General features: G+C 47.6%; 1 protein-coding gene and 1 gene segment (V, D, J or C); both read left to right on the top strand.

Moving 5' to 3' along the window:
- The window catches only part of LOC140417838 (uncharacterized), a 94,661-nt gene extending 76,416 nt beyond the window's left edge, over positions 1-18,245 (top strand). The window contains exons 4-5 of the mRNA XM_072501286.1: positions 14,901-14,950; positions 17,140-18,245. Coding sequence (XP_072357387.1) covers positions 14,901-14,950; positions 17,140-18,102 — 1,013 coding nt within the window. The 3' untranslated portion in view covers positions 18,103-18,245. The remainder of the gene's footprint in view (positions 1-14,900; positions 14,951-17,139) is intronic.
- Positions 18,246-23,903: 5,658 nt separating this feature from the next.
- Positions 23,904-24,443, top strand: LOC140417837 (T cell receptor alpha variable 10-like). The segment is given in 2 exon segments: positions 23,904-23,937; positions 24,142-24,443. Coding segments are annotated over 2 exon segments (336 nt in total).
- The last annotated feature ends 1,059 nt before the right edge of the window (positions 24,444-25,502 follow it).

The raw sequence follows: 25,502 nt of genomic DNA, 5'->3' as shown, positions 1-25,502 counted from the left end.
TGCATAGTTTGGGACCCACTGGGTGTAGTAGGAAAATAGCACCAGGCAGCGTTTGAGTGCCTTGGGGCAGTGGAGGAGGGGGAGCTCCATGAGGGGGCGCATGTGTTCGGGGGTCAGGTCCCAGAAGTCCAATTTGGACTACATAGCCGAGGATGGCTATGCGGGTCGTGCTGAACACACTCTTCTCTTTATTATACGTAATGTTGAGAAGAGTGGCGGTGCGGAGGAATATAGCAAGGTTGGCCTCGTGGTCCTGCTGATCATGGCCGCAGATGGTGACATTATCTAAGTACGGAAATGTGGCCCGCAAACCGTACTGGTCGACCATTTGGTCCATCTCCCTTTGGAAGACCGAGACCCTGTTAGTGACGCCGAAAGGAACCCAAAGAAAGTGATAAAGCCGACCGTCCGCCTCTAAGGCAGTATACGTACGGTCCGATTTCAGGATGGGGAGCTGGTGGGAGGCGGATTTCAAGTCAATTGTTGAGACGACCCGGTACTGCGCAATCTGATTGACCATATCAGATATGCGTGGGAGGCGGCACGCATTGAGCTGCGTGTACCGATTGATGGTCTGGCTGTAGTCCACGACCATTCTGTGTTTCGCCCCAGTTTTTACTACTACCACTTGGGCTCTCCAGGGGCTGTTGCTGGCCTCGATGATGCCTTCCCGAAGCAGCCGCTGGACCTTGGACCTGATGAAGGCCTTGTCCTGAGTGCTGTACCATCTGCTCCTGGTGGCAATGGGCTTGCAATCCGCAGTTAGATTGGCAAAGTGGGAGGGGGGGTTAACCTTGAGGGTCGCAAGACCGCAAACGGTGAGTGGAGGTAGGGGCCCGCCGAATGTAATGGTGAGACTCTGGAGATTGCACTGAAAATCCAGGCCCAGCAATAGTGCAGCGCAGAGATTTGCAAGGACGTAGAGAAGGAAACCGCTGAATTCTATGCCCTGAACAGTGAGAGTGACCATACAGAACTCTCGGATCGGGACGGAGTGGTATCCGGAGGCCAGGGAGATCCTTTGATTGGCGGGTTGGACCGCAAGGAAGCAGCGCCTTACCGTATCCGGGTGTATGAAGCTTTCGGTGCTCCCGGAGTCGAGCAGGCAAGAGGTCACGTGGCCGTTGATTTTCACCGTTGTCGAAGCGGTGGCCAGGTTGTGTGGACGAGATTGGTCCAGCGTCATTGAGGTGAGCTGCGGGTGGTCATCAGATGTTTTGGATGGAGAGTGTCAGCGACCCAGATTGTGGGATGTCCGGAGGTCCTGTGGGGAACAAAATAGCGGCGCCTATGCGGCGCACATTACAGGGCGGGACAAGATGGCGGCACCCATGGGACGCACGTTGGTGGTGCTGGGCAAGATGGCGGTGCCCATGGCCGCATGTGGACTGAGGGGGGGAAGATAGTGGCACCGACTGCCCACAAATGGCCCCGGGAGGAGAAGATGGCGGCGCCCATTGTGCATTTGGCAGGGGGAGGGGGCGATAGCAGGCACGAAAGCGGTGACTGCGTGGGCCTGGCACACAGCTGTGAAGTGGCCCTTTTTACTACAGGACTTGCAAGTGGAGGTGGGGGCCCGGCAGAGTTGGCGGGGGGGGCTTCTGTTGACCACAGATGTAGCAGCGGGGACCCCCTGGGTGTGTGGATCGGCATGCGGCTAGGCGGATTGGCTAGGCTGGGCCCCAGCTGGGGGGGTTGTTTGCGGGGTCCAGGAGGGGTAGGACGGTAGGTCGCGTGGCGAGGGGGGTATGCCTAGACATTACGGGATGCGACCGTCATGGAGAGCGCTAACGTTTTCATCTCCGCTTGGTCAAGCGTGGCCCCTTCCAGCAGTCGTTCTCGGATGCGGTCCGACGCAATCCCTGTTACGAAAGTATCGCGCATGAGGAGATTAGCATGTTCAGCAGCCGTAACAGCCTGACAGTCACGGTCCTGGACGAGTGGGATTAGGGCCTGCCAGAAGTCTTCGATGGACGCACCAGGAGTTGAGAACGAGTGGGGAGTACGTGCCTGGCAAAGAGCGTGTTGGTTTTCTGCGCATAGTGTTCTTTTAGGAGCGCCATCGCTTCCGCGTAACCCGAGGCGTCCTGGATCAACGGGAACACGCTGGAGCTCAACCTAGAATACAAGACCTTTATCTTCTGAGCCTCCGTTGGCGTCGGGATCACAGCGTTGATGTAAGCCTCAAAACAAGCTAGCCAGTGAGTAAAGTCCTTTCTGGCGTTGGGTGAGTGCAGATCCAGCTGCAGGCGATCTGGTTTGATTTTGATATCCATTTTGTTGAAAACCTGACTGCAATAAATTGATGCGCGATCAATTGCACAAAGACTCAGATTGGGTACAACTGTGGCTTTATTGCAGTCAGATGCGTGGCCTCCTACTGCAGCTGGCAAAATGGCAGATCAATGGAGGACACGCATATTTATACAGCTCCTCGTGGATGGAGCCAGCCGGCAGAGGCTACCGGCGAACCTGTAGTGCAGATCCTACCTTACATCCCCTAATATAGGTGTACACAGTGGTTCACCACAGTACTCTTACGTATGCAGGTAAATTTTAAAACTACCGCATTAGCATACTTGGCAGGTAAACTGGGCAAACTGCTGACCTTGTTTGCAGTGAGAGTTACTATCCCAGATTTTGTTAAAGTTTGTTGTTTCTGTTGCATTTCATTCAGCTCATCGTGGCTACAAAGTAGGTATTCAGCCTAATCTCAATTTCCAGATTGTGGTCTGTAGCTTTTTAAGTTACATCAATTCAAATGTCTGTCTGAATACTTTTTAAATGTTATGAGGGTTTCTGCCATCATTTCAGGCAGCATTGTCCTAATGATTTCCGAGCTTTGACGCTCACTAAGGCAGAAGGTAATATTTGAATTCAATACTTTGCAGACCTAATGGGGCCAATGGCCTCCTTCAGCACCGTAAATTCTATGATCATTGTCGATTATTGTAACGACCCATGAATCTCACCAAGGCAGAAGGTGAAATTTGAACTCGTTGAAAGTTTACTGATGACCATGAAACAATTGCCGATTGTTGCAAAGACCCATCTGGTTCACTCCTGTCCTTCAGTGAAGGAAACCTATCCTTATCTGGTCGGCCTACATGTGATTCCAGATCCAGATCCAGTCAGCCGGTTGACTCTTAATATGCTCTCTGAGATGCACTCAGTTCAAGGGCAATTAGGGCTGGGCAGTGAATGTTGGCCCAGCCAGCGACACCCACATCCCGTGAATGAACAGAAAAGAAAATCTGCCATCCTTACCTGATCTGCCCGACACGATTCCAAACCACAGCAATGTGGTTGACTCTTTTAATGCTCTCCGAGATGGCCGAGCAAGCCACTCGGTTTGAGGAACATTAGGGATGGGCAATAAATGTTGGCCCAGCCAGTGACTCCCACAAATGAATCAAATCAAATCCTGGAGACTCCATTCAGTCAATCCAGGAGAGCGAAAACAGCGCGGGAGCAGAGAGAGCCGGGACAGCGAAAACAGCGCCGGAAGAGAGAGCCGGGAGATTTAAAAAGTGTGGGAGGAGAGAGCCGGGACAGTGCTGGGAGAGGTGAGTGCACAAAAGGTGTGGTAGGAGTGCCTTTAGTCACGGAGTGCTGATTGGAACAGAGTGCATCTGAGTTTAGGTGAGTGACTGAGTGCTGATTGGAACAGAGTGCACCTGAGTTTAGGTGAGTGACTGAGTGCTGATTGGAACAGAGTGCACCTGAGTTTAGGTGAGTGACTGAGTTCGGGTGAGTGGCGAGAGAGGGCTGTGTTTTGGTTGGTGTTCTTGTTTATCCTTGAGGTTCTATAAAGAAAATTTTAAAAATATATATTTAAATTAATTAACTAGTTGAATGTGGCTGGACAGGTGATGTGCTGTTGCTGTATGATGATGGAACTGGTGGATCCCATTGAGACCGTCAGTGACCATGACGAATGTGATATAAAATAGTTACTTTAGAGTTACTAGTTAATGTAATGTAGAAATAAGCCACTTTGATTCTTGCAGTTAGGGACAAAGGAATTTGAGACCGCATGGAAAAAGCAGGAAGAGGTGTGTCTATGAGAGTGATGCTTCATTGATAGGGGCCAGAGAAAGGGATTGGAAGTGAGCCAATCAGAATAGATCGAACAGGTCAGGAGGGACCTAGGCTGACCTATGTCCGTCGAGTATGTGAAACTTGATACCATTTGAACTGATTTTGCAGAGATCCCTTTGTCTTTTAGTCAGTCGTTTTCTGGAGTGTAAGAGGCTGGATGTCCTGTTACATTTCTGTAAGATGATTCAAGCTTGCAAGCTAAATAAATAACTTCTGTTTACGTGCGAATCCGTCTCAACTTTTATTGAGGCCAGACTGACAGGGAAAGAAATTTGGAGATCAACATTTGGTGCCGAAAACCGGGATTTCTCTGGGCGATCCTGATCCAACTGCGAAATCAGAATTAGACTGATTATGAACAGGAGGACGGGAACAAAGGGCCCTCAATGTAGAAATGGAAAACGACCAGCATTGATTGTTCCCCTCTTCTTATCGTCTGATTAGTCTGGTCACTCGCGGTTGGCACAGAAAGACCGCCTCGACGAAATCACAGGTCAGTCTGGGGATTAGCACTTTAATTGATGGGATTTCATATTGTTGTTTCGGCTTGGGTTAGGGTTTTGGGCTGATGGGACTTTAAATAATGAAGGTTCAGTCTATTATCAGGGTTCAGAGGCTGATGGGACTTTAAATAATAAAGGTTCAGTCTATTATCAGGGTTCAGAGGCTGATGTGACTTAAATAATAAAGGTTCAGTCTATTATCAGGGTTCAGAGGCTGATGTGACTTAAATAATAAAGGTTCAGTCTATTATCAGGGTTCAGAGGCTGATGTGACTTAAATAATAAAGGTTCAGTCCAGTATAACTTTTTAAATCTGAAGATGGTTCAACTCTATGTGTGAGTGTTTTAAATATATAGTTGATTAAGCTAAAATTGTCTCCTTGGACTGTAAAGTTCCGAGGTCTAGTTGAGATTGTGAGGTTGAAGCAGAAGTCTCTCAAAGGGTTAACAGCAGCAGGCGGAGTTGAAAACAGACAGTGCTTCTCACTCAGGCCTTGAGATAACAGCACCAGTCTGCAGTGTAATCGGATACCTTTCCTTTGAGTCAGTGAACACCAGCAAAGTTACGTTTTGAATTAATTAAAGGAAACCAGTGGGTTTCTCCACCTCTTTGATAAAAGTTATTATTTTCGAAAGCAATTGATTGAAATTGCCAGAATCTTAAATTTTACTTACTTGAAATAAGGTTTATCTCATTTTATCTGGAGATTAATAGAAACTTAAAGAAGATCATGGACACCATTTTAAAAAGTGTCAATCTGGAGATGATAATTGATTTTGCTAATACTTATGATAGTTGATTTTGCTAATACTTATGTGTATGTAACAGAAAAAAAACTTGTTAAAAGAAAAATTGTTAAGATAAAGAAATAATTAAGTTGTAAATGTTATACAAGTTTGTGTTAAGCAAATTGTAAATTTAGTTCTGAGTTGAGATCAGAGCTAAGCTTGCAAGTTGCAGTAATTCAATTTGAATTTTCAAACATTTTTAAGTTTAAAAAAAAAAAGAGAGCAAATAGAGAAAAGAAGGACACAGATCTTGAATGCGTTGAATAGCACATTTCAAAGGCCCATAAATCTTTCTGTTATCTTAGACCTAAAACCTAGGAAGATTGACGAGCCATAGGAATGTCTGGGGCGTTTTAATGAAATCTACCGGGGGCAGTCAGGCGATTTGCTGTATCAAAATGGTCAGAATTCCCCTCAATACTGTGCTATGTTAATGCATTGCCTACCACCTTCTGTGGTTACTGCTGTGAAATGTAATAACATGAATTGGACAGAGAACGACCCTTCCCAGATGGCAAGGGCAGTCAGATTTTACTGGAAGGAGGGTGTAGGCCAAGAAGGAGGCTCAGTTACAAAGGTTAAGACTGAGTATGTAATGAAAAAGGATGATCTGCGATCCCAACAAGCGGCAGAAATGGTAGTTTACCAGCAGGAGCTCCAATATAGTGACTTTGGGTGGGTGGATCAGCGAAGAGGAGGATGAGACAACAGTGCTATATTTCTATCACCCCCCAGTGGTGGACGTTAGACATTGAACAGTCACTCCATCACGTTACCCTGGCCTATGACAGAACTGGACGAAACAGGGAGTTGGAGGACAAATACCGGCCATTACTTGAGACCGAATGGCCAGTCAAGGTTACAGCCACAGTCACGGGAAAAGAAGGTACAGCCGATTTTGTTACAATATCACCACATTTATGGCCACAGTCAGCTTCGGTAAGCCCTCATATTACACGTCAGGTCCATGACCAGTACCATGCCAGGGATATGGGGCGAATGGTCAGCATCTTACCGCAGCTCGTCAGAATAGGTATGAGATATACCTTTTGAACAATCCACGTCTGACATTTAAACACTGTACCACTATCAATCCAGCCTGTTTTCTTAGTGGTCCCCCTGTCCATGAAGACGCACCTGGCCACGACTGTTTAGCCTTGATTCAGGAAACTACCACAATAAGGGGCGATTTGAGTGACATTTCGTCAGAACAACCTGACATGATTATGTGTGGTCAAATATCCCACCGGGGTTTAGTTAATGACCTACTGCAGGCCCTCCTTCTGCCAGCGCAGATTTCCGTTATTAAATGCGCTGCCCACACGAATGGTACAACCCCAGTTGACGTTGGTAATGAACGAGCAGATTGTGCAGCGCGCACAGCCGCACAAATTCAGCAAGTGATGGTGCCTAAAATGTTAAGTCAGACTAAACGATCTACTATGAATGTGTCTGCTTCTGACAAGCCAATGCCAGACGTCATAAGGTTACAGGAGGACGCTCCTGAGAGTGATAAACAAATGTGGAAACGGTTAGGTTGTACATATGATTCTGTTTCCTCTTTATGGACCACGCCTGCACATCAGACTTGTATGTCTGATGTACTGGCTTTATGGGTCATCGAATGTGTACACTTTGCAACTCATTGTGGGGCTCGAGGGACTAGTGATTTGTTGCTGGACACTTGGTGGCACCCTAAAATGCAGGGGTTGGCCCAAAGTATCAGTAATCGGTGTTTGATTTGTCAGCAATATAACACCGGAAAAGGTATCCCTTGTGGGAAGGGGCAAACCCCGTTGCCCAGTGGTCCCTTTGAGACGCTCCAAATGGATTACATTGAGTTGGAAAGGTGTCAATGTTATAAATATGTTTTGGTCATTGTGGATGTGTTCAGCAGATGGGTTGAGGCGTATCCGACTATCTATAGTAAAGCTGTTACTGTGGTTAAAGTCTTGATGAGGGAAATCATTCCCCGGTACGGTATACCAGCTCAGTTAAGTTCTGATAATGGGCCTCATTTTATTGGACAAATTAACAAGGAGTTTTGCTCCCAGTTGGGCATACGCCAGCAGTTACACTGTGCTTACAGACCGCAGGCAGCCGGGGTGGTTGAGAGACACAATCAGACCCTCAAAACTAAATTGGCTAAATTAAGAGCAGACACGGGACTGACATGGCTTAAGTTGCTCCCCGTTGCCCTCTTCCAGCTGCGGGTTACACCTGCGGGACCAGCCCGGCTCTCTCCCGCCGAGATTCTTTATGGCAGGCCTCTTAGAATTCCTTGGAGCCTGCAGGTTCCCAGACGGGTTCAGTTTCATCAGATGACTGAAGAAATGACCACCTATGTTCTAGCCTTTACGCAAGTGCTCAAGGAACTCCATGGCCCAGTCCGTGCGGCTCACCAGCCATTGCCCCAGTACCTAGCTCACTTTCAGTCCAGCCCGGTAGTTATGTCATGGTCAAAAATTGGACTAGGAAGGGGTCGGAGCCGCGATGGGACGGGCCCTTCCAAGTTCTCCTTACCACCCCCACAGCAGTTAAAGTGGAGGGGCGAAGTGCTTGGGTCCACCTACATCACTGTAAATTGAGTCCATCTCCACTACTGTAAAGGGTCGGATACTAACCTGCCTCCCTTCTCCAGTGCTATTTTACAGGTGTGGAGCATGATGGAGTGGCTACGCATCGTCTGTCTGATGTTTGGCCTCACTTCGCTTGGCGTGTTATTGGCGATGGACATGGAAAAGGGGAATATTATGTATCTGTGTAGCCCCAACCAATCTACAAGGATACATCACCTATGCAAAGGTGATGTTCTTCACTGCCCCCATATACGAGGACATGGTATCGACTCATGGAAGGTCATCAAAGTTAAGGAGAATGCAGGAGTCATGAAGCAGCTGCACCGGCCCCGGTGATGGGAAGGGAACATTATATGGACATTGCCTTGTTTTTGGAATACATGTAAATTTGATTTTGGATGTGTTAAAAGTGGTACAATAAATGTAACATCAGGCTGTCAGAAGAGTGTAGGAAGAGACCATGAGAAAGAGAAAGGGACTAGAGAGAGGACGGGGCGTGTGAGAAGGGAAGTACAGCTAGAACGTAGGTTACCGGGAGATGCACTTAAGTTAATTAAAGGCCAAACTGAGGAAAACCCGGGTAGTATGAATCTCTTCTACCAGATTTACCACCGTCTGTATGGCCAGGGACGGGTTGTCTGCTACCCAAACCCCGCAGCGGTGTCTAGGTTATTTTCTGTTTCACCGCTTTGGGGCACTCCCCAAACGGTGGTTCATTGTCAGCGTTCCGAGCCATTGCCCCAGCAAGTCACTCTTCCTTACGATCCGGATTCAGCACCACCGGCTATTGGCCTTCCCCTTCCTCGGGATAATCCCCACTCACAGTACGATAGGCTGCGACGGTGGAGGGCGTACATACCTAGCCACTTCACTCCCAATAGGGATTCCCGGTCGTACGAGAATTGCTTCAGCAGTGAAGGATATGGCTGTTTGCTGGTAGAGGTGGACACAAATATAACATGTCTGTTTCCCACCTGTACGGACAGGAGGTGCCATATCACCCAGGCGTCTGGCCAATGCGTTTGTTACAACATCACTTGCGTTCCATTGAACGCTGGCCTCCAGCTCCTTTGTGGCTGGGCGAATGTCTCTCATATCACTGTTGGGAATAGGGCTTTCTGCATTGCTGGGCGGCCCGAATGGGCATTTCAAAATTGGATAAACTGGGCTACTGGGAGGTCCTTACGCAACCGATATGCTGATTGTGATGCTAGTCTCCACACGGAACAAGGATACTACTTTTTATTTAATGGTACGGCGACCAACGTTTTGTCACCCCATTTCCCCGCCGAATTGCTATAGGGACTCTAGTCCCTACCACAGTCCCCTGCCCTTCGGCGTGGAACCTGCATAATCAGTTAGCACGCCGGGCAGTCTCTGCTGAATTTTGCGAGAACTGGAAAAAACCTCAGGTTCTTGCACCCAACCGGGGCCACTCAGCCGGGTGGGGCATTCTGAGCGTATTGACACTGGGAGGTGTGGGGGGTTCCTTGGCTGTTAGTGATCGGAATTATTTTATTTGCGGCCTTACCATCTTGGGAAATGAAACCTTGGGAGCCCTCGGGGCAATAACCAAGGAGTTGCCTCAGCTACGGTTGTTTGCAATGCAGAACCGGTATGCTCTTGACTATCGTCTGGCCCGTGAGGGTGGGGTATGCGCCATAGTACAGGGCAAGTGGATCATGGGTGTTCAGGACTTGACCGCTAACATTACTAAATTTATGGATCGCATACGGGATCACTTGGACGGGATGCAGGATCCTGACTCTTGGGGTAACTGGGGATCTGGAGGATGGAAGGACTGGTTGATAAATATGGCCATGTATCTAGTGGTAGCTATCGGCTGCATCTTTGTGGGCCTGGCCATCCTTAAATGTGTGATGGGTAGAATGCGGGGTGCACTAGATCAGATCACCGCCCCAATCACCGAGAAAAAAAATTTAACTGTTAAAATCCATGAGGGTGAGGCAGATGAAGGGGGGCTAAGACAGGAATTGGAAATGCAGCGACGGATCTTTTTAGATGAGGAACCGTAGCTATAGATTGGATAGTTCGGTTATCATGGAATGATAAAAGGAGGGAATGACGAATGTGATATAAAATAGTTACTTTAGAGTTACTAGTTAATGTAATGTAGAAATAAGCCACTTTGATTCTTGCAGTTAGGGACAAAGGAATTTGAGACCGCATGGAAAAAGCAGGAAGAGGTGTGTCTATGAGAGTGATGCTTCATTGATAGGGGCCAGAGAAAGGGATTGGAAGTGAGCCAATCAGAATAGATCGAACAGGTCAGGAGGGACCTAGGCTGACCTATGTCCGTCGAGTATGTGAAACTTGATACCATTTGAACTGATTTTGCAGAGATCCCTTTGTCTTTTAGTCAGTCGTTTTCTGGAGTGTAAGAGGCTGGATGTCCTGTTACATTTCTGTAAGATGATTCAAGCTTGCAAGCTAAATAAATAACTTCTGTTTACGTGCGAATCCGTCTCAACTTTTATTGAGGCCAGACTGACAGGGAAAGAAATTTGGAGATCAACAACCACATCTGCAGCAAGTGTTGGCTGCTCGAGGAATTTTGGCTCAGAATTGATGAGCTGGAGACCGAGCTGCACACACTGCGGCACATCAGGGAGGGGGAACATTACCTGGACGCTTTGTTTCAGGAGGCAGTCACACCCGGTAGAATAAGTACTGTTAATTCGGACAGTGGTCAGGGACAGAGTGGTGTGACTGCAAGGGAGGCAGGTAGGGGGATCCTGAGTTTAGGAGTTGAGGAGCCTCAGCCCTTGACCTTGTCCAACAGGTATGAGGTACTTGCTCCCTGTGTGGATGAGGAAGAGGGCTGTAGGGAGGATGCGTTGACTGACCACTGCACCGTGGTACAGGAAGCCATTCAAGAGGGGGGAGCAAAAAGACAAGTGGTAGTTGTAGGGGATTCTATAATTAGGGGGATTGATGGCATCCTTTGTAAGCCAGATCGAGAGTCCCGCATGGTATGTTGCCTGCCCGGTGCCAGGGTGAGGGACATCTCTGATCGGCTTGAAAGGATTTTGGAGAGGGAGGTGGAGGATCCAGTTGTTGTGGTCCACGTTGGGAGTTACAACATAGGTAAGACTAGGAAAGAGGACCTGTTTGGGGATTATCAAACACTAGGGACTACATTAAAGAGCAGGTCCTCCAGGGTTATAATCTCTGGATTACTACCCGTGCCACGTGCCAATTGGCATAGGTTGAGAAAATTAGAGAAGTTAACACGTGGCTAAAGGAGTGGTGCGGGAAAGAGGGATTCCATTTCATGGGGCATTGGCATCAGTACTGGGGCAGGAGGGACCAGTACCGTTGGGACAGTCTTCACCTGAACCATTCTGGGACCAGTGTTCTAGTGAATAGGATAAATAGGTTGGTCACAAGGACTTTAAACTAGCAAGTTGGGGGGAAGGGAAGTGTAAAGCTATGAACAGTATAATGGTTAATGGAGATCAAGGCAGCAGGTTACGTGACAGGTTATTATGTAGAGATATGGGTTCAAAGACAAGGAAAATTAGGAGAAAGGGTAAGAGGAAAAATAAATTGCGAAAAGTTACTGATCAAGGTGTTAGGATTCATAACAAAGACATAAAAAACAGCATAAGTGTACTTTACCTGAATGCTGGTAGTATACGAAATAAGGTAAATGAGTTGATGGCGCAAATCATCGTGAATGACTATGATTTAGTGGCCATTACTGAAACATGGTTAAAAGATGGTCACGACTGGGAGTTAAATATCCAAGGGTATCAGACTATACGAAAGGATAGAATGGACGGTAAGGGCGGTGGTGTAGCTTTGTTGTTTAAGGATGGCATCCGGGCAATAGTAAGGGATGATATTGGTGCTATGGAGGACAAGGTTGAATCAATTTGGGTGGAAATCAGGAATAGTAAGGCGAAAAGGTCACTGATAGGAGTAGTCTATAGGCCACTAACAGGATGGTAGGGCAGGCAATAAGCAAAGAAATAACGGATGCATGTAGAAATGGTACAGCGGTTATCATGGGAGATTTTAATCTGCATATTGATTGGTTTAACCAGGTTGGTAAAGGCAGCCTTGAGGAGGAGTTTATAGAATGTGCCCAGGATAATTTCCTGGAACAGTATGTAATGGAACCTACAAGGGAACAAGCGGTCCTAGATCTGGTCCTGTGTAATGAGGCAGGATTGATTAATGATCTCATAGTTCGGGATCCTCTTGGAAGGAGTGACCACAATATGGTGGAATTTAAAATAGAGTTGGAGGATGACAAGGTAAAATCAAACACTAGTGTTTTGTGCTTAAACAAAGGCGATTACAATGGGATGAGAGAAGAACTAGCTAAGGTAGACTGGGAGCAAAGACTTCATGGTGAAGCAGTTGAGGAACAGTGGAGAACCTTCCGAGCGATCTTTCACAGTGTTCAGAAAAGGTTCATCCCGACAAAAAAGAAAGACGGTAGAAAGGGGAAAAATCGACCGTGGATATCTAAGGAGATGAGGGAGAGTATCAAATTGAAGGAAAAAACATACAAAGTGGCAAACATTAGTGGGAGACTAGAGGACTGGGAAGTCTTTAGGGGACAACAGAAAGCTACTAAAAAAGCCATAAAGAAGAGTAAGGTAGACTATGAAAGTAAACTGGCTCAGAACATAAAAGCAGATAGTAAAAGCTTCTACACATATATAAGACAAAAAAGAGTGGCTAAGGTAAATATTGGTCCTTTGGAAGATGAGAAGGGAGATTTAATAATAGGAGATGGGGAAATGGCTGAGGAGTTGAACAGGTTTTTTCACAGTGGAGGACACAAATAACATGTCAGTGACTGATGGAAATAAGGATATGATAGGTGAGGCCCTTGAGATGATTGTAATCACTAAGGAGGCAGTATTGGGCAAGCTAATGGGGCTAAAGGTAGACAAGTCTCCTGGCCCTGATGGGATGCATCCCAGAGTGTTAAAAGAGATGGCTAGGGAAATTGTAAACGCACTAGTGATAATTTATCAAAATTCACTAGACTCTGGGGTTGTCCCAGAGGATTTGAAAGTAGCAAACGTGACACCACTGTTTAAAAAAGGAGGTCGGCAGAAAGCGGGTAATTATAGGCCGGTAAGCTTAACTTCGGTTGTAGGGAAAATGCTGGAATCTATCATTAAGGGGGAAATAGTGGGGCACCTGGAGGGAAATTGTCCCATTGGGCAGACGCAGCATGGGTTCACAAAGGGTAGGTCGTGTCTGACTAATTTGGTAGAGTTTTTTGAGGACGTTACCAGTGCAGTAGATAACGGGGAGCCAATGGATGTGGTATATCTGGCTTTCCAGAAAGCTTTTGACAAGGTGCCACACAAAAGGGTGCTGCATAAACTAAAGATGCATGGCATTGAGGGTAAAGTGGTAGCATGGGTAGAGGATTGGTTAACTAACAGAAAGCAGAGAGTGGGGATAAATGGGTGTTTCTCTGGTTGGCAACCTGTAACTAGTGGGGTCCCTCAAGGATCAGTGTTGGGCCCGCAGTTGTTCACAATTTACATAGACGATTTGGAGTTGGGGACCAAGTGCAATGTGTCAAAGTTTGCAGACGACACTAAGATGAGTGGTAAAGCAAAAAGGGCAGAGGATACCAGAAGTCTGCAGAATGATTTCGATAGGTTAGGTGAATGGGCTAGGGTCTGGCAGATGTAATTCAATGTTGCCAAGTGTGAGGCTATCCATTTTGGGAGGAATAACAGCAGAATGGATTATTATTTAAACGGTAAGATGTTAAAACATGCTGCTGTGCAGAGGGACCTGGGTGTGCTGGTGCACGAGTCGCAAACCGTTGGTGTGCAGGTGCAACAGGTGATTAAGAAGGCTAATCGAGTTTTGTCTTTCATTGCTAGAGGGATGGAGTTCAAGACTAGGGAGGTTATGCTGCAATTGTATAGGGTGTTGGTGAGGCCGCATCTGGAGTATTGTGTTCAGTTTTGGTCTCCTTACCTGAGAAAGGACATATTGGCACTGGAGGGAGTGCAGAGGAGAGTCACTAGGTTGATCCCAGAGTTGAGGGGATTAGATTATGACGAGAGGTTGAGTAGACTGGGACTGTACTCATTGGAGTTTAGAAGGATGCGGGGGGATCTTATTGAGACATATAAAACTATGAAGGGAATAGATAGGATAGATGCGGGCAGGTTGTTTCCACTGGTCGGGGAAAGCAGAACTAGGGGGCATAGCCTCAAAATAAGGGGAGGTAGATTTAGGACGGAGTGTAGGAGGAGCTTCTTCATCCAAAGGGTTGTGAATCTATGGAATTCCTTGCTCAGTGAAGCAGTTGAGGCTCCTTCTTTAAACGTTTTTAAGAAAAAGATAGATGCCTTTCTAAAGAATAACGGGATTCGGGGATATGGTGTACGGGCCGGAGAGTGGAGCTGAGTCCACAAAGATCAGCCATGATCTCATTAAATGGCGGAGCAGGCTCGAGGGGCCAGATGAACTCCTGTTCCTATTTCTTATGTTCTTATGTAGTTGGCATCCGGTCCAGGCTGGCAGCGCATGTGCCTGCGGCACCTTGTCCTCTGTAAAGATGGCGGCCGGTAACCCGGGCCTGTCACCGCTCAGCTCTCTCTCTATTCGGTGCTGTTTAAGACGGGACCGTTAACATTTTCCTCGGGAGTTGAAGCCTCCACGGGGTATTTATGAAGCCTCCCAGCTCACTCTGCAGCTTCTATCGCTCCCCGGCCACCCACCGGCTCCAATCCTGAAAGTCGCTCAATTGTTTATATCCCGCCCCTCGCACCGTCAGCGACAACCTGAACAGCGCATGCGCCAGTCACAGCCGGACTCTGTGCATGTGCGAGGACCATCTGTAATGTGGATAGAACACATTCTCAGCTGCTATGCATGATGAGTAATACCCCAGCCATTGAAATCGATATTGCAGATAGAAACTATGCTTTGCCAACCGATTACGATTGGTACCATTTGGCCAAGGTAAGAAATTTATTACATAAATTAATAAAGCAACTAAATAGTACAGGCCGTCCACCACAGGTCTGTCCTGGGTGTGATTGACAACAGACCAAACATGATCAGGGAGTTGTTAACGTGTTGGGGTCTGAGCAGGTTCAGGTGAACAGTGATTTTTGTCTCCCTGGACCGAATAGTTAAACTGCCCCTCGCCAATAACAATGTGCTGAAATCGGATCAAATGGTTTGGGACTTTTAAAGTTGGAGTGTTAGCCAGTGGGAAAACTGAGGAAATCCCTTTGCACACGTGAAATGTATGAGTGAAATCCGTCTGAACTGCTCTTGAACTGCACATTCGATTAACTAATGACTAACTCCTATTTATTCTTATCCAGTGGAAACATTTTCCACTTGTCTATCATATCAAACCTTTTCATAATCTTACAGGATCAGGTCATCCTTCATTCCCTTTTCCAGTCCAAAAGGTTTTTTTTGTAATTTTCTTGAAATGAAAATTGAAAATCGCTTATTGTCACGAGTAGGCTTCAATGAAGTAACTGTGAAAAGCCCCTAGTCGCCACATTCCGGCGCCTGTTCGGGGAGGCTGGTACGGGAATTGAACCGTGCTGCTGGCCTGCCTTGGTCTGCTTTAAAAGCCAGCGATTTAGCCCAGTGAGCTAAACCAGCCCCTTTAAACATTTCTCTTCAGCGGATATAAAAATATTGAAAATGGGATAAAGGTTGTTTGGCTGACAGTCAATCACTGTCCTGCTAGCTCTCTGGAGCAATCCAGTCAGTCCCATTCTCCTGCTCTATCCCTGTATCCTCGTAGGTTTATTTCCCTCAGACGTCTATCCAATTTCCTTTTGAAATCAAATCACTCATTGTAACTATTTTCAAACTCCCTCATAGGCAGCAAGTTTCAGATCATTGCCGCTCGCTGTGTAAAAACATATCTCATATCACCTCATATCTCCTGTACCTTTTACATACAAACTCGGAACAGGCCACTTGGCCCCTCGAGCCTGCTCCACATTCAATAAGATTGCGGCTGATCTCATTCTAACCTCAACTCCACATTCCTGCCTACCCCTGATGACCTTTCACCCCCTTGCTCATCAAGAATCTATCCTGCTCTGCTTAAAAATATTCAAGGACTCTGCTTCTACTGCCTTTTAAGGACGTGAGTTCCAAAGTCTTACAACCCTCAAGAGAATAAAAAATCCTTATCTCCATCTGAAATGGGCGACCCCTTATTTTGCAACAGTGACGCCTCGTTCTCGATTCTCCCACAAGAGGAAACATCCTCTCCACATCCACCCTGTCAAAACCCCTCAGGATCTAATATAGTTCAATCCAGGTTTTACCCCAAACTTTAAATCTGTGTCCCGGCTGCTTGTACGATCAGTGAATGGAAACAGAGTTTATTTGTCCACCTGATGGAAATCTGGCATAATGTTGTGGCCCTCGATCAAATCTCCCCTCAACCTCCTTTGCTGGAACCATTCTGGTAAATCTCCTCTGCACCTTCTCCAAGAACCTTCACATTCTTCCTGAAGAGTGGTGACCAGAGCTTTATAAAGATTCATAGAATAGAATTAGAACCATAGAATTCCTACAGTGCAGAAGGAGGCCATTCGCCCCATCAAGTCTGCAACGATTCTCTGAAAGGGCACCTTGCCTAGGCCCACACCCCTACCCTATCCTTGTAACCCCATAGCCCCACCTAACCTGCACATCCCTGGACACTAAGCGGCAATTTATCAAGGCCAATCCACCTAACTTGCCCGTCTTTGGACTGTGGGAGGAAACCCACGCAGACACTGGGAGAAAGTGCAAACTCCACACACACAGTCACCAAGGCCGGAATTGAACCCAGGTCCCTGGAGCTGTGAGGCAGCAGTGCTAATCCATGTGCCACCAGAAGCATAGTTTCAGTATCAATATTACTCTTGATGATGCTCAGATCGAATTTGCTTTGCCAACTGCTCTCTTAATATGTCTTGTAGATATACAAAATCCCTCTTCACCTCTTTCTCCTCCCAAAGAGGTCAATTGGGTTTTATAACAATTCAACCATTTTCATGGTCACTTTTTCCAAGTGTCGGCCCCACAAGTGACCAGATTCATTCAGTTCAATTTCACAACCTGCCTTTATGTTTTTGTGGGTTCTCTCTCACTCTCTATTTTCTGTTTTTAAATCCGTTTCACAGGGTGTTCAAAGGGGCGGATTCAAAGTCTGGAAACTCAAACCAAGCACCAGACTCCTCAGTTTATCGTATCCTGAATATCAACGTACTTTGAACATGGAAGGAAAAAACATTGTTCACAGTGGGGAGAAACCATACACGTGTTGTGTGTGTGGACAAGGATTCGCTCTATCATCAGGCCTCACAAGCCACAAATGCAGTCACACTGAGGAGAAACCGTGGAAATGTGCGGACTGTGGGAAAGGATTCACTTACCCATCCCAGCTGGAAACTCATCGACGCAGTCACACTGGGGAGAGACCATTCACCTGCTCCAAGTGTGGGAAGGGATTCACTCATTTAACGGCCCTGCGGAGTCACCAGCGAGTTCACACTGGGGAGAGACCGTTCACCTGCTCCAAGTGTGGGAAGGGATTCATTCAGCCATCCGACCTGCAGAGACACCAGCGAGTTCACACTGGGGAGAGACCGTTTCAATGTCCAGACTGCGGGAAGTGCTACAAAAGTTCTGGGAATCTGATGTGCCATCAACGTGTTCACACTGATGTGAAACCGTTTAGGTGCTCTGATTGTGGGACTGGGTTCAGACGATCATCTCACCTCACTGTCCATCAGCGAGTTCACACTGGGGAGAGACCATTCGCCTGCTCCAAGTGCGGGAAGAGATTCACTCAGTTATCCCACCTGCTGAATCACCAGCGAGTTCACACTGATGAGAGACCGTTTCAATGTCCAGACTGCGGGAAGTGCTATAAAAGTTCTGGGGAACTGATGTACCATCAACGTGTTCACACTGACGAGAGACCGTTCAGGTGCTCTCACTGCGGGACTGGCTTCAGACGATCATCTGACCTCACTGAACATCAGCGAACTCACACTGGGGAGAGGCCATTTGCCTGCTCTCAGTGTGGGAAGAGATTCACTCAGTCATCCTCCCTGCTGAGACACCAACGAGGCCACAAGTAACGACGGTGATTGGATTTTGCTGTTTCTCACATTCAGGACTGAACTATGTTCATTTGGGTCTCTTTCTGCTGATAACAAACTCCAGCCCATTTACAGGGGCTAATATTCTGGCTAAAAGTCAAATAAATTAGATTTGTGTTAAATATGCAGTGTGTTAATGGTAAAAGGTGCGATTTATGAGCATGGGGAGAAGGCCAGTAGAATGCTTGCGCAGCAACTGAGGAAGAGGGAAGCGGCCATGGAAGTAGGGAGGGTTGTGGATGGGGAAGGTAATCTAGTGGGTGACCCGGCAGGGCTGAACAAGGTCTTCAGCGACTTTTATAGGAAGCTGTACACTTCGGAACCACCCGGGGGACCGAGGGGGATGAGGCGATTCCTGGATGGACTGACCTTCCCAAGAGTGGGGAGGGGGTTGGTGGATGGACTGGGGGCCCTGGTCAGGATTGAAGAGGTATTGGGGGGCCCGAGGGTCATGCAGCCGGGTAAAGCCCCGGTGCTGGACGGGTATCCGGTGGAGTTTTACAAAAGATTTGCCGGGATAGTGGGGCCGGTGCTGGTCAGGGTCTTCAACGAGGCAAGAGACAGAGGGAGTTTACCCCCGACGATGTCGCAGGCCACCATCTCGCTCATTTTGAAACGGGATAAGGACCCGGAGGCTTGTGGGTCGCACAGGCCGACCTCTCTGATCAACGTAGACGCCAAGTTACTGGCCAACAGTTTGGCGACCAGAATTGAGGACTGTGTACCGGATGTAATTGTGGAGGACCAAACCGGGTTTGTAAAGGGGAGGCAGCTGGTGGCCAACCTAAGAAAGCTGCTCAACGTGATTATGATGCCCCCGGAGAGTAGGGAGGTAGAGATAGTGGTAGCCATGAATGCTGAAAAGGCTTTTGACCGGGTCGAGTGGGATTATCTGTGGGAGGTAGTAGGACGGTTCGGGTTCGGGGCGGGGTTCATCGACTGGGTTAGGCTATTGTATCAGGCCCCGGAGGCGAGTGTAAGGATGAACAGGACGACATCGGATTACTTTAGGCTGCAACGTGGGACAAGACGGGGCTGCCCTCTCTCCCCACTGCTGTTTGCGCTGGCCATAGAGCCGCTGGCAATTTCACTGAGAGCTTCTAGGGGCTGGAAAGGGCTGGTCCGAGGGAGAGTGGAACCAGAGTCTCGTTATACACGGATGATCTGCTGTTATATGTATCAGACCCAATGGTGGGATGAACGGTATTATGGCAACCGTTCAGGGTGGTGGGGGAGAGCTTCCGATATTTGGGGATTCAGTTGGCACAGGACTGGGGTTGGTTGCATAAGCTCAACCTGTCCTGACTGGTGGAACGAGTGAGGGAGGAGGTCCAGAGGTGGGATGCGCTTCCGCTGTCATTGGCGGGGAGGGTGCAGACTGTTAAAATGACGATTCTCCCATGGTTCTTGTTTGTTTTTCAGTGTCTCCCTATCTTTATCCCGCGGTTCTTCTTTAAGAAGCTGAATAAAATTATTCTGGGATTTGTATGGGCAGGGAAGTCCCCGCGGGTGAAGAGGGCGATGCTTGAAAGGAGCAGAGGAGAAGGGGGGCTGGCGTTGCCGAACTTCAACTATTACTGGGCGGCCAACATAGTGGTGATAAGGAAATGGATGGTGGGCATGGGGCCGGTTTGGGAGCAGATGGAGGCTGCTTCGTGCAGGGGCACTAGCTTAGCAGCCCTGGTCACGGCACCTCTGCCACTTCCGCCGGCACGGTACTCCACCAGCCTGATAGTGGTGGCGGCTCTTCGGATCTGGGGCCAGTGGAGGAGGCATGTAGGGGAGGTAAGAGCATCAGTGAGGACCCCAATCTGCGGCAACCACTGATTTGCCCCAGAGATCATGAACGGGGGGATATCGACTGTGAAGGAGGGCGGGGATTGTGAGGATGGGGATGTGTTCCTGGAAGGGAGCTTTCCGAGCATGAGGGCGCTGGAGGAGAAGTTTGGCCTGGCGAGAGGGAATGACTTTAGATACTTGCAGGTGAGGGATTTTGTACGCAGCCTGGTGCCGTCCTTCCCATGTCTCCCATCAAAGGGAAGGCAGGACAGGGTAGTTTCTAGGGGAGAGGTGGGAGAGGGTAGAGTTTCAGACGTCTGCAAGGAACTAATGGGAGCTGAGGAAACGCAGACCGAGGACCTGAAACTTAAGTGGGAGGAGGAGCTCGGGGAGGAAGCTGGAGGACGGTATTTGGGCAGAAGCCCTGAGCAGAGTAAACACGACCGCAACATGCACCAGGCTCAGCCTGATCCGGTTTAAGGTTGTGCACCGGGCCCACATGACGGTGGCCCGGATGAGCAGATTCTTTGGGCTGGAGGACAAGTGTGCTAGATGCGCCGGAGGGCCGGCTAACCATGTACACATGTTCTGGTCGTGCCCTAAACTCGGGGGGTATTGGCAGGGATTCGCAGATGTCATGTCCCAGGTATTGAAAACTGGGGTGGTAATGAGCCCTGAGGTGGCAATCTTTGGGGTTTCGGAGGACCCGGGAGTCCAGGAAGAAAGGGAGGCCGACATTCTGGCCTTTGCTTCCCTGGTAGCCCGGCGACGAATACTGTTAGCATGGAGGGACCCAAAGCCCCCGAGGACTGAGGTATGGTTATTGGACATGAATAGCTTTCTTCGCCTAGAGAAAGTCAAGTTCGCCTTGAGAGGTTCGCTATTAGGGTTCGCCCGAAGGTGGCAGCCATTTATTGACTTCTTTGCAGAGGAGTAAGCGTCAGCAGGAGAGGGTGGCGGGGGGTGGCTAGGGTAGAGTAGAGTAGGGGGATATTGAGGCAGGCCCGTGCGTGAACAGAGCCGTGGTTTGCACTATGTTTAATTTGTAATTTGTGACTTGACTATTTTTTTGTACTGTACAATGTCACTTTTTCTATATGCCTAAAATACCTTAATAAAAATTGTTTGTTTTAAAAAAAAAAAAGCAGTGTGTTGAAACTTTTTTTAACAAACAATTTTAATGAGGTATTTTTCGGCCTTGTAAACAGAGGAATTCCAGCACGAGAAAACAAAAGGGCTGTACAGTAAACAAAGTACATAGTGCAATTGCCGTAGCCCACCCCACCCAGAGCTGCCTAAATGACCCCCTATACCACATTCCCCTAACCCCCACGCCACCCCTGCTGATGATTAATTCTCTGCAAAGAAGTCAATGAATGATTGCCACCTCCGGGCGAACCCTAACAACGACCCTCTCAAGGCGAACTTGATTTTCTCCAAGCCCAGGAAACTCGCCATGTCTGACAGCCAGGCTTCCGACTTCAGGGGCTTCGAGTCCCTCCAAGCTAGAAGTATCCGTCTCCGGGCGACCAGGGAAGCAAAGGCCAAGACGTCGGCCTCTTTCTCCCCCTGGACTTCCTGGGCCACTGAAACCCCAAAAATCACCACCTCTGGACTAATTGCCACCCTCGTGTTCAATACTCTAGACATGACGTCCTCGAACCCCTGACATTATCTCCTAAGTTTTGGACACGCCCAAAGCATGTGGGCATGGTCTGCCGGTCCTCTCAGACACTTTACACACCTGTCCTCCACGCCAAAGAATCTGCTCATCCGGGACACTGTCATGTGGGCCCGGTGGACGACCTGAAATTGAATCAGGCCAAGCCTGGCACATGTTGCAGTCCCATTAACCCTGCTCAGCGCGTCCACCACAGGCCTTCCTCAATCTCCCCTCCCAACTCCTCCTCCCATTTATGCCTCAGCTCCTCGGTCTGCGTCTCCTCTGCTCCCATGAGCTCCTTGTAAATTATCCGAGACACTTCCCTCCCCCATTAGACACTACCCTATCTTGGATCCCGCTTAGTGGCAAGAGTGGAAAAGATGGATCTGGCTGTGACAATATTGAATTCTTTACCCGTCAGTCTGGCCTCAATAAAACTCGAGATGGATTTGTAGGCATAGTATTATTTATTTTTAACCAACTTGCAAGTCTGACTCGCTTCATAATGAGCCTCAGAACACAAGGTTTCTTCTGAAACCCTGGGAGCCGGGTGCTATCGGAGATAAAGGAATCTCTACAAATACATTCAAATGGCATCAAGTTTCACATACAAGATTCCTATAGGCCATCCTATACACCTGACCTGGCCATATATTCTGATTGGCTCACTTCTCATTCCTTAACCCTGGACCTCTTGTTACCCAGCATCCTTTTCCCATCCTCCACCAGACACCCCTCCCTCCTTCCTTGCCATGCTTTCTGAAATCCTTTGTCTGTGAACTCAGTACTATTAGACTGATCACATCCACATTACGGTAACTAATATTTGAACTATCTATTTTATATCACATTCGTTTGTTCAATTCCTCCTTTTATCATTTCATGATGACCTATCTGTCCAACCCGTAGCTATGGCCCCTCATCTAAGAAGATTCGTCGCTGCATTTCCAATTCCTGTTGCAGCACTCCGTCATCCGCTGCACCCTCGTGGATCCTAACAGCCAAGACTCTAGGGGTGTTTGTCCGTTCATGTGCACCCTGCATTTTACCCATCACGCATTTAAGGATGGCCAGGCCCACAAAGATGCAGCCGAGTGCCACTGCTAAATACATGGCCATATTTATCAACCAGTCCTTCCAACCTCCGAATCCCCAGTTACCCAAGAGCCAGGGTCCTGCATTCCGTCCAGGCGATCCCGTATGCGATCCATAAATTTAGTGATGTTAGCGGTTAGGTCTTGAACTCCCATGATACACTTGCCCTGCACTTATGGCGCATACCCCACCCTCACGGGCCAGAAGATAGTCAAGAGCATACCGGTTCTCTTTTGGGAAGTCTCATTCCAGATGTGATTCTGGTGTACCCCATCCATACCTTTATCCAGGACTTGACATTTACTTTTTCAGCTTGCTTTGCCAACTGCTCGGCCCAAGATCGCAAGAAAGTGCAAAGCGTGATGAACTCAGCTCAACGCAGTACACAAGCTTGCCACATGCATATTGATTTTGTATACAACTCCCGCTGCCTCAGGAAGGCAGACAGCATTATCAGAGACTCCTCCCACCCAGGCAGTGCCTTCTTCCAGATCCTTCCATCAGGCAGAAGGTACAGAAGTCTGAAGACCCGAACATCCAGACATATGAACAGCTTCTTCCCCACAGCTACTAGACTCCTCAACGACTCCCTCTCGGACTGATCCGTTCCCTGTAAGAACACTATTCACGACGTCCTGTGCTGCTCTTGCTCATGTATTTGCTTTGTTTGGCCCCATGTTCCACACTGTAACCAATCACTGTTTGTCAATATACCATTTGTCAATGTTCTCTGTCGATTATTCACTTTGTCTACTATGTACGGACTGTGTACGTTCCTTCGGCCGCAGAAAAATACTTTTCACTGTACTTCAGAACATGTGACAAGAAATCAAATCAATCAATTATTGTTTTCCTGATGTATAACCGCTGACGTATTAACATCGTTTTCCAGGATAAATGTCAAGAAAAAAACAAGATTGCGTTTGTCACCTTCAATTTAGGTTTCTGGGAGAGAATATTTAACATTGGTGTTTCGATGTGTATTTCAATAAACCCACTCAGTAGTTCTAAATTGGAGTGAACAGAATCCGTCAGCAGGGGGCGGCAAGCAGCAGTTTGCTAATTAGAAATTCACGTGAGATCAATGCCAAAGCCAATAGGGATGGTATCCTGAGTGATGTCACAATGGGCCTGGCCCCTGCAGTGTGTGGGTGGAACAATGAGCGGAACAGAGCCCGGGTTCCCGCTCTCCTCTCAATCTCTGCCTCATCCCATTCACATTCACTCAGAGATTCAGTCAGACATGTCTCTGTTAATACTGGCGGCGCTGTGGGACAGTAAGTATACGATTAGGTTCATCATGACAGTTTAGCATATTGATTGCAAAGTGTTTGCACTAAACTTTAATATCGTTAACGATAAGATATATACATATTATGCGTAGCTTGGCAAATGAGAGTTTACACACTCAGGTCTAGATAGACACACGTTTCGCTTTATTCTCTTTAATCTTGTGCTCTTTTGTTCATCTACTTTCACAGGCGGATTATGTGCAGCGAATCAGTCTCCAGTGACATTAACTGTATTAGAAGGACGTTCAGCGCAGTTAATTTGCGAGTATACAGATCAGGTTATAAGCACTATGCAATGGTATCGGCAGAAACAGGCACAGCCTCCAATTTGCATAATTTACAAAGTAGCAGGACTGAAGAAAGATGAAATCTTAGGACGATATCTGGCGACTGATGATGAGTCGACAAAGTCTGGTTACCTGAATATAAGCGCCCTGAATGTGAAGGGCGGAGAGGTGTATTACTATACAGGGAGGCACAGTGTCAGATAAAAGACAAAAACTCGTACAACAACCTCCGCGACTATTTTTTTCTCGGCTGAGTGTTTTTGATGCCTCTAACTGCGAAATGAGTTCGTTACCGTGTTCTCAGTGAACAAAACTAACAGGTTTATATAAGACACATTTGAATTCTGTCTTTATCCTTGGCCACATGAACAGAAAGCCGGTATAGAACACGCTGAGAATTATCTCCATGATCCGAGTTATATCACCTCGGTAATTATTTCGGAGCTTACCTTGAATATTGATGTTCCAACAGAGGCGATCCAGGAGTAGTGAGTCTATTACTTGTTGCGGCAACAGAACACAGGCTGTGTCAAAGTCTGGGATGGATTCCAGCACATGGAATAGACAATGTCCCTTTGAACATAGACTTACCATTATCAGAAACGGCCGCGGAGAGAACACGGTGTCTAATGTAGACTTAAGTAGAAAAAAAACCCTTGTTAATAAACGGAGATCAGAATCAGATTTCACTTCGGGCGACTGAGGGACGTTTTCCAGCGACAGTGTTACAAAAAGGTCCGTCTCAGCAGCTTTTTGCAGAGCTAACCGCTGTTCCACCGCAGCCCAATGATGCTTTAGCATCTGTACCTGGGGAACTGGCTGTCAGTGAATCTAAACAACCCGAACAGAGATCTACTCAGTATCCTGGTAAGAATACAGGTTTCATTGTTAGGCACGGGGTAGGAATGGCCCCGGTCATCTGGTTATTGTCAGGGGGAAGAATTGGGCTGTGAATTGTGTCAGAAAACATTCAACCAGAAGGTAAATAAACATTGAGGTAATTCTGAGCTCCCGGCTTGTTACCAGCAAAATACACTAGCCAAATAGACACCATGTGTCGGCTGTGGTCTGAGAGACCTAGAAACTGAGAGTGTAAATGGAGAAAGGATTTCATCTTGCTTTCGAAAGACATGACAAGATCACAAAACGGCAAAACGTGAGTGAAAGCGCCATAAATTGATTTGTGAAATTGATTTACAGTATAGCTGCAAGTTAAAAAAAACTAACTAACATTCCTCAGCTGCTGCTCACCTGTTATTGTTG

Source organism: Scyliorhinus torazame, chromosome 5, assembly GCF_047496885.1.
Source record: "Scyliorhinus torazame isolate Kashiwa2021f chromosome 5, sScyTor2.1, whole genome shotgun sequence".
In the NCBI taxonomy this organism is placed as follows: Eukaryota; Metazoa; Chordata; class Chondrichthyes; order Carcharhiniformes; family Scyliorhinidae; genus Scyliorhinus; species Scyliorhinus torazame.
This window is presented reverse-complemented; position numbering and strand designations above follow the sequence as displayed.